The sequence below is a fragment of the Lipotes vexillifer genome, unplaced genomic scaffold, assembly GCF_000442215.2.
Source record: "Lipotes vexillifer unplaced genomic scaffold, Lipotes_vexillifer_v1.1 scaffold539, whole genome shotgun sequence".
Lineage (NCBI taxonomy): Eukaryota > Metazoa > Chordata > Mammalia > Artiodactyla > Lipotidae > Lipotes > Lipotes vexillifer.
Window position 1 is genome coordinate 1,435,564 of NW_006789542.1, and position 16,930 is coordinate 1,452,493.

The 16,930-nt window shown below is 36.4% G+C and overlaps 1 protein-coding gene across 4 annotated transcripts in view; it reads right to left on the reverse strand.

Annotated features, from left to right (window-relative positions):
• LRRFIP2 (LRR binding FLII interacting protein 2) overlaps nucleotides 1-16,930 on the reverse strand; it is a 98,702-nt gene that overhangs the window by 23,654 nt on the left and 58,118 nt on the right. For all 4 annotated transcript variants that reach the window (XM_007462707.1, XM_007462706.1, XM_007462705.1 and 1 more), the window contains 2 exons: nucleotides 15,730-15,900; nucleotides 2,155-2,247 (listed from right to left, as the gene is read on the reverse strand). In XM_007462707.1, coding sequence (XP_007462769.1) covers nucleotides 2,155-2,247; nucleotides 15,730-15,900 — 264 coding nt within the window. The remainder of the gene's footprint in view (nucleotides 1-2,154; nucleotides 2,248-15,729; nucleotides 15,901-16,930) is intronic.

A 16,930-nucleotide genomic window follows, 5' to 3' on the forward strand; every position in this document is an offset into this window, starting at 1 on the left:
TTTCCCTACTCATACATTTCACATCTACTTTACAACATGGTTCTCCATTCTAAAGACCAAAAAACATTATTTTGGCATAGTCAGGATTCTTCAGTTATAAGTAAATGTGCATATTAACATCTGAAGGATGTTAATTCTAAACATAAAAAATACTTAAGGGCTTCCCTGGTGGCGCAGTGGTTGAGAGTCCGCCTGCCGATGCAGGGGACACGGGTTTGTGCCCCGGTCTGGGAAGATCCCACATGCCACGGAGTGGCTGAACCCGTGAGCCGTGGCCGCTGGCCTGCGCGTCCAGAGCCTGTGCTCCGCAACGGGAGAGGCCACAGCAGTGAGAGGCCCGCGTACCGCAAAAAAACAAAAAACAAAAAAACCCTTAAAACTAAGGTTTTTAAAGTTTATATACCCAGCACCCTGGGCTTTTAAATTGGAAACCACACTGACAAATTGTAAAAATCAAGCATTAAAATAGCTCTTAAATGCAATCAACAAACTAAAAACTAGAACACTTAACCAATTCTAACATAAGTTACTGAATTTGAGAAGCAGCTCCCAAAGTAGTTTTATTATTCTTTGGAAATCATATGGGGAAAAGCACATATTTTAATTAGAAAAAGAAATAACAAGTGGCTGGTATATTGACACACACAAAAAAGACGACAAAAAGGGAGAAGAATTCACGTGATTTTTAACTGCCAGCAGGATACAGAGTTTGGATAATATGCTTCTTGCCATATATGGAAAAACTAAGACAACTAACTTCACACGTAATCTGATATTTTCAAAGGGTTATCTGTGTTTGCATTTAGAATTCACAAATTCTATCTGCTTTCAGCAGGCTATGTTCAATTCAATTATTCTCAAGAATGACAAAAAAAGTAACACAAATCTACAAAAAGAGTCACTTCTTTTCTTCTATTAAATGGTTTTTAAAGTCATTTATAGGGGGAGAGATTAAGTGAGGCAGGCCCATGGGGGGAAGAGAAAAAGAGGGAGGGAAGGGGCGGTGGTTCTAAAGGATGAGGGACAGGGCTGAGTTGAGCGTGATGCATGTGGCATCTCCGGGGTTGTCAAGAGCTGGCCTTTCTGGGACTTCCCTGGTGGTCCAGTGGTAAAGAATCCGCCTTCCAATGCAGGGGACATGGGTTCGATCCCTGGTCGGGATACTAAGATCCCACATGCCCGGGGCAACTAAGCCCACGTGCCACAACTACTGAGCCCATGCACCCTGGAGCCTGCGTGCCACAACTAGAGAGAGAAAACCTGCGTGCCACAACTAGAGAGAAGCCCACGCGCCACAACAAAGAGCTTGTGTGCCGCAGTGAAGACCTGATGCAGCCAAAAAATTAAAAATAATTTAAAAAATGAAACAGAAATAGATTATTTAAAAAAAAAAAGCTGCCTTCTTGATATCACCACGGGATCAACACTAAGTTAACATTAGACGTGCTTGATAACCACACCAAGAAAGTGAGCGTGACCCCTTCCCAACAAACGTCACCCCATATTTATAAAAAATGACAACCTCAAGAGGAAAACCACATTTAAAGAAAAACAGAGACGCATGCAAGCTGGCAGGCACAAAAGGATGATACATGCTTTCAAAGATTTCTTGGAGGCCCACACTCCTCCTTCTCTCCTAGGATGTTGCTGTGGCCCTCAGAGCTCCTCCACCCCAGGAACCTGAGTCACAGCCCCGGGCAAGCTTCACCTTTTGTCTACTACCAGACACAATTTCTTCTTTTCATTTAGCCATCTCAGAAATGCACCTACCTGAGCGACGATCAAACTTCTTATTCCCCAAGAATCATGTCCCCAAATATATAGCATTCACTACATTCCAAAGAATCATGGTACTCTGTAATGTTTCCTTTTTCCCATTTCCTAAGATATCTTTAGGAAACAATGGGCTTAGGAATAAAAGACAATTATAAAAGCTTCTGCTATTAAAAGGTGAAATATTTATAGGGTTCACAGTATTAATTTTTTAAGCCTGCCTTCATGTTTCACGTTTGTAAGATTTTAGGGTACAGCCAAATGTGAAGAGACAAGTTTGTTTGTGGCATTTTAACTCCCTTCCCTCCCAACACACATGCCTTCATCCAATTCAGTGCATTTTTTTCCAAAATTAAGTATTTCCACAGTTCACGTACATACCTCAATAAGCTCATCTCTTTGTCGGAGGCCTTCTTTAAGTTCATCCATCTTATGCTGTAGCACACTACACATATGTTTCTGCCTTTCTAACTCCTGTTATTAAACAAATGATATGGTTAACACAGATCATGGCACATGACAGACTGGAACATCTACAATATACCATTAAGCAGCTAAGTGTGATCTCCAGAAACACACCTGCACTGCCCATGTATTGTTAACTTAGAAAAATTCTGTATTCTTTGGAAAGGCTCAGAAAATTCTCAATTTTCATCTCATACGATTATACATCTAGACAACCCAAACTAATCAATGGCAAAATGAACAATGAAATGACTTGGTAAAGTGACAGGTTATAAAATTAACATACAAAATTCAACAATATCACAGATCAAAATAAAACCTAGAGAGAAGATATAATAAACACAATATCGAAAAATAAAGTAAATACATATATGTAAAATTACAAGATATACCCAAAATCGGTATGAGGAAAATTATATAAAACATTCCTGGAAGACAGGGAAGTAGGACTGAACAAATGGAAAGGCATCTTCTTGGATGAAAAGACTAAGCATCACAAAAATACCTGTTATGCCCTAAATTAATCTATATATTTAATGCAGTCCAAATAAAAATACTATCAGGTTTTTTTCTTATCAGAGTAAGACAAGTTGATTATAAAGTTTATTTGGAAGAAAAACAAGAAAAAAATAAGCTAGAAAAACACAAAACGAAAACGAAGAAAGCTAACCTTACTAGATATTAAAACATAAGGCTTATACAATTAAAACAATGTTGTAATGACTCATGAATACAGACCAATGGAGTAGAATAGAAAATCCATAAATAGATCCAATTACATATACATGTACATTAAACAACAAAAAAACAAAAAGAGCAGCTAAAATCAATGAGGAAAGATAGACTTTTAAATGAAATGTTGGCATAACCGGATACACACATGGAAAAAGAAAATTGGAACCAAACTTTGTACCATACACCAGAACAAATGCACAGAAAGAAAAGAGAGAGAGAAAGACAGGCAGAGAGAGAGACAGAGAAAGAAGAAAGGAAGTAAGAACATACAGTTACTAGAGAAAAGATGAGTGAACTGCTATAACCAAGGAGCAGGTAAAAATTACCAAAAAATGACTCAAAAATCCACAAGCAAGAAGGGGAAAGGGGTAACAAATAAGACTACATAGAAATGAAAACTTTTGAATGGCAAAAAACACGATGAGCAAGGCAAAAAGACAAATGACTATAAAAAATGTTTACAATTTATATTTACTATCTTTCCATATAGAGACCCTCTAAAATTAGAAATAAAGAGGAAAAAAACCCACTATTATGTAGAACAATAGGCTAAAAAAATGGACAGTTTACAGAGAAATAAATTGCTTTGAATATGAAAAGATGCCCATACTAAGGGAAATGTAAATTAAAACTATATTTCTCACTGAAACACCAGTAAGAGTCCAAGAACTTGACAATATACTCAGGGAAAAGTAGTGTGGAGAAGGAAATAAGACCCTCTCATTTCTGGGAATGCAAAATTGTATATAACCCCTACAAAGGAGAATTTGTTACATCTAGCAGGATTAACACACCTTTTGACCCAGCAAACTTACTTTTCTGACTCCCATAGATACCAGCAAAAATACAGAAAGACCTATGCAGTACATTCGTCTTTGTAGGACTATTTTTAACAGCAAGAGACTGCAAACAACTTAAACATCCATTAACTGGGAACTGGTGGAATAAACTATAGTACAATGGAATAAGTGTACAGTTATAAGAAAAGAACGAGGAAGAGCTCTCTATACTACAATCAGCAGGTGATGAAATCCAGATGCAGAACAATATAGTATGCTCCCATTTTCTAAGAATGGAGGGATACAAATAGGTGTGTGTGTGTGTGTGTGTGTATATATGTGTGTATATATATATATATACACACACACACAAATATATACACACACATACATATTTTTGAATGGCAAAAAAATGTCTTAAGATTAAAAAAAATGGAAGGATAAACCATTTAATTAAAAAAATTTCCTTAGGCAGTCTACCTGAAAAAGTATTCAGAGTAATGATAGTAAAGATGATCCAAAATCTTGGAAATAGAATGGAGAAAATACAAGAAACGTTTCACAAGGACCTAGAAGAACTAAAGAGCAAACAAACAATGATGAACAACACAATAAATGAAATTAAAAATTCTCTAGAAGGATCAATAGCAGAATAACTGAGGCAGAAAAACAGATAAGTGACCTGGAAGATAACACAGTGGAAATAACTACCACAGAGTAGAATAAAGGAAAAAGAATGAAAAGAACTGAGACAGTCTCAGAGACCTCTGGGACAACATTAAATGCACCAACATTTGAATTATAGGGGTCCCAGAAGAAGAAGAGAAAAAGAAAGGGACTGAGAAAATATTTGAAGAGATTACAGTTGAAAACTTCCCTAACATGGGAAAGGAAATAGTCAAGTCCAGGAAGCACAGAGAGTCCCATACAGGATAAATCCAAGGAGAAACATGCCAAGACACATATTAATCAAACTATCAAAATTAAATACAAAGAAAAAATATTAAAAGCAGTAAGGGAAAAGCAACAAATAACATACAAGGGAATCCCCATAAGGTTATCAGCTGATCTTTCAGCAGAAACACTGCAAGCCAGAAGGGAGTGGCAGGACATATTTAAAGTGATGAACGGGAAAAAGCTACAACCAAGATTACTCTATCCAGCAAGAATCTCATTCAGATTTGACGGAAAATGAAAAGCTTTATAGACAAGCAAAAGCTAAGAGAATTCAGCACCACCAAACCAGCTTATGACAAAAGCTAAAGGAACTTTTCTAGGAAGGAAACACAAGAGTAAAAGACCTACAAAAACAAACCCAAAACAATTAAGAAAATGGTAATAGGAACATACATATCGATAACTACCTTAAATGTAAATGGATTAAATGCTCCAACCAAAAGACATAGACTGGCTGAATGGATACAAAAACAAGACCCGTATATATGCTGTCTACAAGAGACCCACTTCAGACCTAGGGACACATACAGACTGGAAGTGAGGGGATGGATAAAGATATTCCATGCAAATGGAAATCAAAAGAAAGCTGGAGTAGCAATTCTCATATCAGACAAAATAGACTTTAAAATAGACTATCACAAGAGACAGAGAAGGACACTACATAATGATCAAGGGATCAATCCAAGAAGAAGATACAATAATTGTAAATATTTAAGCACCCAACATAGGAGCACCTCAATACATAAGGCAAATGCTAACAGCCATAAAAGGGGAAATCGAAAGTAACACAATCATAGTAGGGGACGTTAACACCCTACTTTCACCATTGGACAGATCCAAAATGAAAATAAATAAGGAAACACAAGCTTTAAATGATACATTAAACAAGATGGACTTAATTGATATTTATAGACATTCCATCCAAAAACAACAGAATACGCTTTCTTATCAAGTGCTCATGGAACATTCTCCAGGATAGATCGTATCTTGGGTCACAAATCAAGCCTTGGTAAATTTAAGAAAATTGAAAACGTATCAAGTATCTTTTCTGACCACAATGCTATGAGACTAGATATCAATTACAGAAAAAAAATCTGTAAAAAATACAAACACATGGAGGTTAAACAATATACACTACTAAATAACCAAGAGACACTGAAGAAATCAAAAAGGCAATCAAAAAATACCTAGAAACAAATGACAATGAAAACACAATGACCCAAAACCTATGGGATGCAGCAAAAGCAGTTCTAAGAGGGAAGTTCATAGCTATACAATCTTACCTCAAGAAACAAGAAACATCTCAAATAAACGACCTAACCTTACACCTAAAGCAATTAGAGAAAGAAGAACAAACAAACCCCAAAGTTAGCAGAAGGAAAGAAATCATAAAGATGGGAGCAGAAATAAATGAAATAGAAACAAAGAAAACAATAGCAAAGATCAATAAAATTAAAAGCTGGTTCTTTGAGAAGATAAACAAAATTGATAAACCATTAGCCAGACTCATTAGGAAAAAAAGGGAGAACACTCACATCAATAGAATTAGAAATGAAAAAGGAGAAGTAACAACTGACACTGCAGAAATACAAAGGATCATGAGAGACTACTACAAGCAACTCTATGCCCATAAAATGGACAACCTGGAAGAAATGGACAAATTCTTAGAAAAGCACAACTTTCCGAGACTGAACCAGGAAGAAATAGAAAATATAAGCAGACCAATCACAAGCACTGAAATTGAGACTGTGATTAAAAATCTTCCAACAAACAAAAGTCCAGGTCCAGATGGCTTCACAGGTGGATTCTATCAAACATTTAAGAAGAGCAAACACCCATCCTTCTCAAACTCTTCCAAAAAATTGCAGAGGAAGGAAAACTCCCAAACTCATTCTATGAGGCCACCATCACCCTGATACCAAAACCAAACAAAGATACTACTAAAGAAGAAAATTACAGACCAATATCACTGATGAATATAGATGCAAAAATTCTCAACAAAATACTAGCAAACAGAATCCAGCAACACATTAAAAGGATCATACACCATGATCAAGTGGGATTTATCCCAGGGATGCAAGGATTCTTCAATATACGCAAATCAATCAATGTGATACACCATATTAACAAAATGAAGAATACAAACCATATGATCATCTCAATAGATGCAGAAAAAGCTTTTGACAAAATTCAACACCCATTTATGATAAAAACTCTCCAGAAAGTGGGCATAGAGAGAACCTACCTCAACATGATAAAGGCCATATATGACAAACCCACAGCAAACATCATTCTCAATGGTGAAAAACTGAAACCATTTCCTCTAAGATCAGGAACAAGACAAGGATGTCCACTCTCACCACTATTATTCAACATAGTTTTGGAGTCCTAGCTATGGCGATTAGAGAAGATAAAGAAATAAAAGGAATACAAATTGGAAAAGAAGAAGTAAAACTGTCACTGTTTGCAGATGACATGATACTATACATAGAGAATCCTAAAGATGCCACCAGAAAACTACTAGAGCTAATCAATGAATTTGGTAAAGTTGTAGGATACAAAATTAATGCACAGAAATCTCTTGCATTCCTATACACTAATCACGAAAAATCTGAAAGACAAATTGAGGAAATACTCCCATTTACCACTGCAACAAAAAGACTAAAACACCGAGGAATAAACCTACCTAAGGGAGACAAAAGACCTGTATGCAGAAAACTATGACACTGATGAAAGAAATTAAAGATGATACCAACAGATGGAGAGATATACCATGTTCTTGGATTGGAAGAATCAATATTGTGAAAATGACTCTACTACCCAAAGCAATCTAGAGATTCCATGCAATCCCTATCAAATTACCAATGGCATTTTTTACAGAACTAGACCAAAAAATCTTAAAATTTGTATGGAGACACAAAAGACCCCGAATAGCCAAAGCAGTCTTGAGGGAAAAAAATCGAGCTGGAGGAATCAGACTCCCTGACTTCAGACTATACTATGAAGCTACAGTAATCAAGACAATAAGGTACTGGCACAAAAACAGAAATATAGATCAATGGAACAGGAGAGAAAGCCCAGAGATAAACCCACGCACCTATGGTCAACTAATCTATGACAAAGGAGGCAAGGATATACAATGGAGAAAAGACAGTGTGTTCAATTAGTGGTGCTGGGAAAACTGGAAGCTACATGTAAAAGAATGAAATCAGGACACTCCCTAACACCATACACAAAAATAAACTCAAAATGGATTCGAGACCTAAATGTAAGAGCAGACACTATAAAAGTCTTAGAGGAAAACATAGGAAGAACACTCCTTGACATAAATCACAGCAAGATCTTTTTTGATCCACCTCCTAGAGTAATGGAAATAAAAACAGAAATAAACAAATGGGACCTAATGAAACTTCAAAGCTTTTGCACAGCAAAGGAAACCATAAACAAGACAAAAAGACAACCCTCAGAATGGGAGAAAATATTTGCAAACGAATCAACGGACAAAGGATTAATCTCCAAAATATATAAACAGCTCATGCAGCTCAATATTAAGAAAACAAACAACCCAATCCAAAAATGGGCAGAAGACCTAAATAGACATTTCTCCAAAGAAGACATACAGATGGCCAAGAAGCACATGAAAAGCTGCTCAACATCACTAATTATTAGAGAAATGCAAATCAAAACTACAATGAGGTGCCACCTCACACCAGTCAGAATGGGCATCATCAGAAAATCTACAAACAACAAATGCTTGAGAGGGTGTGGAGAAAAGGGAACCCTCTTGCACTCTTGGTGGGAATGTAAACTGATACAGCCACTATGGAGAACAGTATGGAGGTTCCTTAAAAAACTAAAAATAGAATTACCATATGATCCAGCAATCCCACTACTGGGCATACACCTAGAGAAAACCATCATTCAAAAAGACACAGGCACCCCAATGTTCATTGCAGCACTATTTACAATAGCCAGGTCATGGAAGCGACATAAATGCCCACTGACAGACGAATGGATAAAGAAGATGTGGTTCATATATACAATGGAATATTAGTCAGCCATAAAAAGGAACGAAATTGGGTCATTTGTAGAGACGTGGATGGATGCAGAGACTGTCATACAGAGTGAAGTCAGTCAGAAAGAGAAAAACAAATACAGTATATTAACACATATATATGGAACCTAGAAAAATGGTACAGATGAACCAGTTTGCAGGGCAGAAATTGAGACACAGATGTAGAGAAGAGACGTATGGACACCAAGGGGGGAAAGTGGGGGGGTAGGGGTGGTGGTGTGATGAATTGGGAGATTGGATTGACATGTATACAATGATGTGTATAAAAGTGATGACTAGTAAGAACCTGCTGTATAAAAAAATAAATAATATAAAATTCAAAAATTAAAAAACAACTACAATGAGGTATCACCTCACACCAGTCAGAATGGCCATCATCAAAAAAATCTACAAACAATAAATGCTGGAGAGGGTGTGGAGAAAAGGGAACCCTCTTGTACTGTTGGTGGGAATGTAAATTGATACAGCCACTATGGAGAACAGTTAAAAAACTAAAAATAGAACTACTATACGACCCAGCAATCCCACTAATGGGCATATACCCTGAGAAAACCATAATTCAAAAAGAGTCATGTACCACAGTGTTCACTGCAGCTCTATTTACAATAGCCAGGACATGGAAGCAACCTAAGTGTCCATCGACAGAGGAATGGATAAAGATGTGGCACATATATACATTGGAATATCACTCAGCCACAAAAGGAAATAAAATTGAGTTATTTGTAGTGAGGTGCATTGACCTAGAGACATTCATACAGAGTGAAGTAAGTCAGAAACAGAAAAACAAATACTGTATGCTAACACATATATATGGAATAAAAAAAAAAAATCAGTTCTGAAGAACCTAAGGGCAGGACAGGAATAAAGATGCAGACATAGAGCATGGACTTGAGGACACGGGGAGGGGGAAGGGTAAGCTGGGATGAAGTGAGAGAGTGGCATGGACATATATACACTACCAAATGTAAAAGAGATGGCTAGTGGGAAGCAGCCACACAGCACAGGGAGATCAGCTCGGTGCTTTGTGACCACCTATAGGGGTGGGATAGAAAGGGTGGGAGGGAGATGCAAGAGGGAGGGGATATGGGGATATATGTATATGTGTAGCTGATTCACTTTGTTATAAAGCAGAAACTACCACACCATTGTAAAGCAATTATATTCCAATAAATATGTTAAAAAAATTTCCTTAAGGAAGGAAGAAATCGGGATGAAGAGAAAGAGACAAAAGACTGACTTCTTTGAATATATTTTCTTTATTGATTTGATTCAGATCTGTGTAAATAATTCACAAAATTGTAAAACAAAAGTAAATTTAAAAGCAATTCATTGTGGAAGCAACCCAAGTTTCCATCAACAGATGAATGGATAAACAAAGTGCGGTACATAAATATAGTGGAATAGTATTCAGGAAGGAAATTCTGACACATGCTACGACATGAATGAACGCTGAGGACATTATGGTTAGTTACATAAACCAGTAACAAAAAGACAAATATTTTATGATTCTGCTTATATTAGGTACTTAGAAGAGCCAAACTCACAGAGCCAGAGAGTAGAACGGTGGTTGTGAGGAGCTGGAGGAGGAGGAATGGGGAGGTGTGTAAAGGGGACAGAGTTTCAGTTTTGCAAGATGAAAAGCTCTGGAGATCTGTTAGACAACGATGTGAATAAACATTACTGAAATGTGCACTTTAAAATGGTTAAGGTGGTAGATTTTGTTATATGCTTTTACCAGAATTAAAAGTAATTTCATAATAAAAATTTAAAAAGCAATTCCTAAGTACTGAAAATAAAATGTAGTGAACCTAGCTATATACGTCCAGTTAGTAGTATAAACACAGAGAAACTATTTCAAGTAACTCTTAAAAACAATGGTTGTACTATACATAACCTAGAAGCAAAATAACAACCAAACAGAAAAAAAACAAAAAAACTTTTAACTATTTTCAGTAATTATACTGTTGGTGGTAATGTTGGTATTGCTATTCTAGGTATTGTGGGATAAAGCAATGAAAATAGACTATAACATAATTACTAGCGTCCCTAGTGACTCTGAGACCTGGGAGTGGTAGTGTGGGAAGAAGGAGATACACATATATAAGAGAAAGGAGTTCAAGTAAAAGCCCTACATCCTGAATATAAACTAAAACTATAAGCATAACATATTTTGACTTTAAAAACAAACAAAAAAATGCCCCATATACATATTTCCCTGATATAACCACTAAAAAGGTCTATAAACAGTTACCATCTTGGTGGCAAGTGCACCCCCAGCACCCACACTGCTCCACTAAAAGAGAACCAGGGGTCCTTGTACTAACAGCTGATTTCAGGTCTGGAGCAGGAAATGTACCAGACGAGTCCAGAACACTTTCTTGTGCTACACAGCAAAGAAGCTATCACAACCAATTAGACTCAGATCAAAATTACTTGGGAATCAACCTGAAGATGTTCACATTAGTTAAAGGTGGGACAACCTGAAAATCAATAAGAATAAAAGCTACAATGGATTGAAATCATCAAATGCTTGAATTCTTGCCTTCATGATGATTTTTTAAAAAATTGGGCACTATGAGAAGATGCCAAACAATCAATTCCTTATTTTGAAAACTGGTAAACAAAGGAAAAGAATCAAGTTTTAATCTTGCCTTTCCTATGTAAACTCTCTCATTGAGTAATAAGAGATGAGGGGAAATTTCTCTTTAAAGATGGACTTACAGGGCTTCCCTGGTGGCGCAGTGGTTGGGAGTCCGCCTGCCGATGCAGGGGACATGGGTTAGTGCCCCGGTCCAGGAAGATCCCACATGCCATGGAGCGGCTGGGCCCGTGAGCCATGGCCGCTGAGCCTGTGTGTCCGGAGCCTGTGCTCCGCGACGGGAGGGGTCACAGCAGTGAGAGGCCCGCGTACCGCAAAAAAAAAAAAAAAAAAAAAAAAAAAAAAAACAAAAAAAAAAAAAAAAAAAAAAAAGATGGACTTACACTAATAAATAAAGCATAGGAAAGTGAAAAGACAACCCATGGAATGGCAGAAAATATTTGCCAACCATGTATCTGATAAGGAACTTGTATCTAGAATATACAAACTCTAACAATGCAGTAACACAAAGATAATACAATTTAAAAATGCACAAAGGATCTGAACAGACATTTCTCCAAAGAAGATGTACAAAGAATCAGTAAGCATATCAAAATATACTTGAAATCATTAGTCATCAGGGAGATGATGCAAAGCAAAACCGCACCTGCTAGAATGGCTAGGAAAAAACTCAGATAAAAACAAGTGTTGGTGAGGATGTGGAGAAATCAGAACCTGCTTACACTTGCATACACTTGCTGGAGGGAATGGTGCAGCCGCTTTGGAAAAGGGTCTGGTTATTCCTCAAATGGTTAAATACAGAGTTGCCATATGACCCAGCAATTCCACTCCTAGGTGTATATTTAAAAGAAAGAAAGACTTATGTCCACACAAGAACTTGTACACAAATGTTTACCGCAGCATTATTCATCACAGACAAAAAGTGAAAAAACACCAGATGTCCATCAACACATGAATGGATAAACAAAATGTGGTATACCTATACAATGGACTATTATTAGGTCATAAATAGGAATGAAGTACTGATGCATGCACCACACAGGTGAACTTGAAAATATTAACCAAAGTGAAAGAAGCCAATTATAAAAGACTACAAATTATATGATTCCATTAATATGAATGTCTAGAAAAGGGAAACCTATAGAGACAGAAAGTAGAATAGTGGTTACTCAGGGCTGAGGGGAGTGAGAGACAGCTAAAGGGTACAGGATTGCTTTCTGACGTGATGAAATATTCTAAAATTGTGGTGATGGTTGAATTTGTCTGTGAAGATACCAAAAAGCCACTGAATTGTACACTTAAGATGGATGAAGTGTATGGTATGTGAATTATATCTCAATAAAGCTGTTTTAAAACAATAAAAGAAAATGAAAGAAATCAGTAATGATAAAATTAGAATATCTCATTTGGCAACCCCTAATCAACTAATGGATATAAGTATCCAGCTGCAGCATCACAGAGAGAGGAGCCATACATCTGGGCCTCCTGAAGGTTTTAGTCTACTTCTCTATGAAGTAGACTAAACCTGTATTTGATTAAACCTCTAAACCTAACTAACTATGTACAGGAAATACAGAGGAAAAAGGAGCATGGTAAAGAACGACAGTAATGAAACAGCAAAATCCCCAAGACTGTCAGAAACTGTTAAAAGAAAGGCAATCCAGTTTCTTCAACACATAAATTGCAAGGGAGAAAAAGAGATGATAGGAAACCTATAAATAAAAACAGACTTATAAGACATGACAGCTAATTCCAATGTGTGGAACTTATCTAGATCCTGATTGTTTTCTTAAGTGCGAAAAAGAACAATCATTTATGACACTGAGACAACTGAAATTTTAACAATGACAGGATATGTAGTATGAAAGAATTATTATTAATTTTTCAGATGTGAAATGGTCTTGTGGTTATATTTTAAAAAAGAGAGTCCATATCATTTAAATTCATATTAAATTCATATTAAAATATGGGGTGTTTAGGACTTGCTTCAAATAATGTGAGTGGGGGAAGTAGACAGGGCAAAATTGGCCATACACTGATGGTTTGTTAGGCGTAGGTAATGGGTTCAGGAGAGTCTGTTATACTCTTCTTTTTTTTTTGTATGTTTAAAATCTGCCATAAAAGATTTTATTAAATCTCAGATAAGCTTAAAAAAAAAAGAGGAAAAAAATTCCCTACTATAATGAATAGCTATTAAGAAAAGAATAATACACCTGAGACATTCCTAGTCAGGCATTCTGTCCCTGAAGTAGGTATAGAGATAATATTTAAGATGCAGTTACCATAATTCCAGCAGGAAACACTAAAGACATTTTGAAAAATGGTATGAATATCATTCTCCACCCTCACCATCTGCTGCTATAATGAAACATACCAGAGTGCCTGACTTCTTTGTATGTCTCTGAACAGGAACATCTACTGCACGAGGCAGTATCTGTTTAGAAGAGAGCTCAGGGTGAAGGTACAGCAGAGAGAGACACGACCACAAAGTCTTCTGCATCGCAGTACCTGAAGCAGATCCCCAGGGTATTAAAAAAAGCATACAGATTTTTCAAATTCAAAAAGCACATGATTTAAAAACAAAAACAAACTGAAAAGCCACAACTCTGTATACTAAGACATCTCTGCATCTCAGAAAATTATAGGAGGGAAAAATGAAGTTGGTTAAAATAGCTTATCATAGGGACTTTTTTTAATTTTTAAAATGCTCAAGGACATTTGAGAAGATGGAAAGATAAGAACTCGTTTTAGGACTGATCATTAAATACTTAGCATGAGATTTTCTTCTAATCTGTTAGAAGCAAAGAGCCAGAAATAGCTAAGAAAAATGTGTGGGAAGGCAGAAAAGGAGTCCAAGGACTAAGAAAAGTATGACAGCTCAGACACTCCACAACTGGCCTATGAGATACAGGAAGATTCAAAGAGGAAACATCTATTGTCACCAAATCTTCAATGAGCCACTGTCATCAATATGAAAATACCCAGAGGCCTCTTTGTCACTTTACCTAGACACAAGTTTTCTTACTTTAACATTTTTGTTAATAGACACTACTTTTTTCCGAGGAGTTTTAGATTTACGGCAAAATGGAGCAGAGAGTACAGTGTTTCCATATACTCCCACTCCTCTCCCCGCCCCTCAGTAACAGCCTTCCCCCACTATTAACATCCCAAACCAGAGTGGTACATTTGTTACAATCAATGAACCTACACTGACACATCATTGTCACCTAAAGCCCACAGTTTACATTAGGGTTCACTCTCAGTGCTGTACATTCTATGAGTTTTGATAAATGTATAATGTATCTACCATTATACTATGATACAGAATAGTACTGCTGCCCTAAAAATCTCCTGCACTCTGCCTCTTCATCCCTCCTTTCCCCAAACCCACTACAAATACTTCCTAACACTTTTTAAAAGTGACCAAAACAGGCTGGAATGAGCATTTTTGGTCCTCAAGGAAAGAAATTCCTAGAGTCTACAGTAATAATGCTGGTCCCTTAGAGGTTATATTAACAGCTTTTCTCCCTTTATTATGTACAGATACAGATTGCTGTTTCTAACAATTCACCAAAGCTCATTTCCTAAATTATTATTATTTTTTTAAAAACTTTTGCAATGTACTGGCAACTCATTTCTTGACAGTAATATCCACTTGTCCTCTGCTTGGACTGACTAAAACGCTTTTCAAAATCCAGTAAGCTTTTAAGAGAACCCAACTTGTTTTCTGCAGTTGTCAAAAGGCAAATCCAGGCCTTGGGCAGTGGCTTTTATTTTCCATCTGCACATTTTAACAATATAGCTTACAAACCTCTAAAGAAAACATCTGTTGATTTTTGACCCACATCTCCACACTCCACTTTTTAAATAACTGGTTAAAGACGTCTCTCCAACAATTTAGAAAACAGGTTCTTTTGAAAACTGAGAGAAGAAAAGAAAAGAGAAGAAAAGAAAAGAAAAGAGAATAAAATGAACCACCTCACTGAAAGCCTCTGGAGCTTTGTGGAGTTCCAGCCAGTTATAGCAGGAAGAAGTAATTCACTGTAATTGTCCCAATTAAGAGACAGAAAATAAAGATAAAATTTGAGCTGTATTCTATTTTCAGAAACTAAAGGAGGTCATAAGCCTCCCCTTATGAAAATAAGTTAAATCTTATAAAACTTAAGAAAGGAAAATATTTCAGGACCTGCAATCTTACGTTCTGCCAATTTCCCTGCACCAATCAGTTGTGATGGAAATATCATTCCCGGGGATGCTGTGCTCTTCCATCAAACCCAGTACTTCTTAAATGGCAGGTTTTAATTTTCTGACCCCAGAGAAAGGCATGATGTAAGATGAGCAATTACCTTTGATTTTTCTTCATTTTCTCTATAAAATTCTGCCATCTGTTCCTCCTGCTCTTCAATAACATCCTTGAGGGTATCTACTTGGTATATCAAATTGTTCTTCTCATTGTCTAACTGTGCATTGGAAACCATGGCTTTCTTGTATTTTTCTTCCACTTCAGACAAAGACTCCTAAATGAAAGTCAAAGTCATCAGCCTAATATCTAAAATATGTTCATTGCCTATATGCCATATAACAGGAAACTATAGCACTGGCACAAACACATGAAGATGCATTTTTGTAAAATAAAAGCAGTTTGGGGAACTCTTTGTTTAGTAACATGCACACAAAACAGGAGGATGACAATAAGCCAAGAACGCATCATTATAAGCACTTTATGGGCTCTCTGCTATCCAAAACAAATTCAAGCAGCAGTGCAGCCTCTGAAAGATGAAAAGGTGTGCAGACAACATATAAGAGTCATAGTGTAAAAATCATAAAATACAGAATCATTAATGGTTTCAGAAATGTTACTCCTGTAGTTTTTAACCACAGCTACTTGCAACAGAATACAGATACAACAGAAGACAGCCTCTCTTTACTCAAGTAAATTTCATACTTATTTGAATTGCACCACTTCCTGGACCTGTGTTTTCAGTACTTTCTTGGTCTGCATAACATTAATGTAAATGTATAAACATTTTGTTTAGCAACGTCAAATATTAGCCATTTTTAAATAAGTAAGCAATATAAAAACTATTATTTAAGAAAAAAGAGCTACCACTCAATGCCTAAATTTTTATATACTTCAAAGTTTTCTGCCTAAAATAGCTTACAGCCTGTTTCTTAATAACTACATCTATTTTGGTAGATTACTACTACCTAGCAGTATTTTTAAAACTAAAAAGAAAAACATTTCACATAGAAAAAGTCATCACTTCTGGAAGTACATTTTTATTTTATTAAAAAAAATTTTTTGGCCATGCGGCATGCAGGATCTCAGTTCCCCAACCAGGAATTGAACCCACATCCCTGCAGTGGAAGTGCAGAGTCTTAACCACTGGACTGCCAGGGAAATCCCTGGAAATAAAAATTTAAAATATTAATGCAAATGTTTAACAAAAGATCAGTGATATAGAACTGAAGAGTCTAGAATCCTTACATTTATGATCAACTGATATTTGCCAAGGGTGCCCAGACAACTCAGTGGGGAAAGAGAAG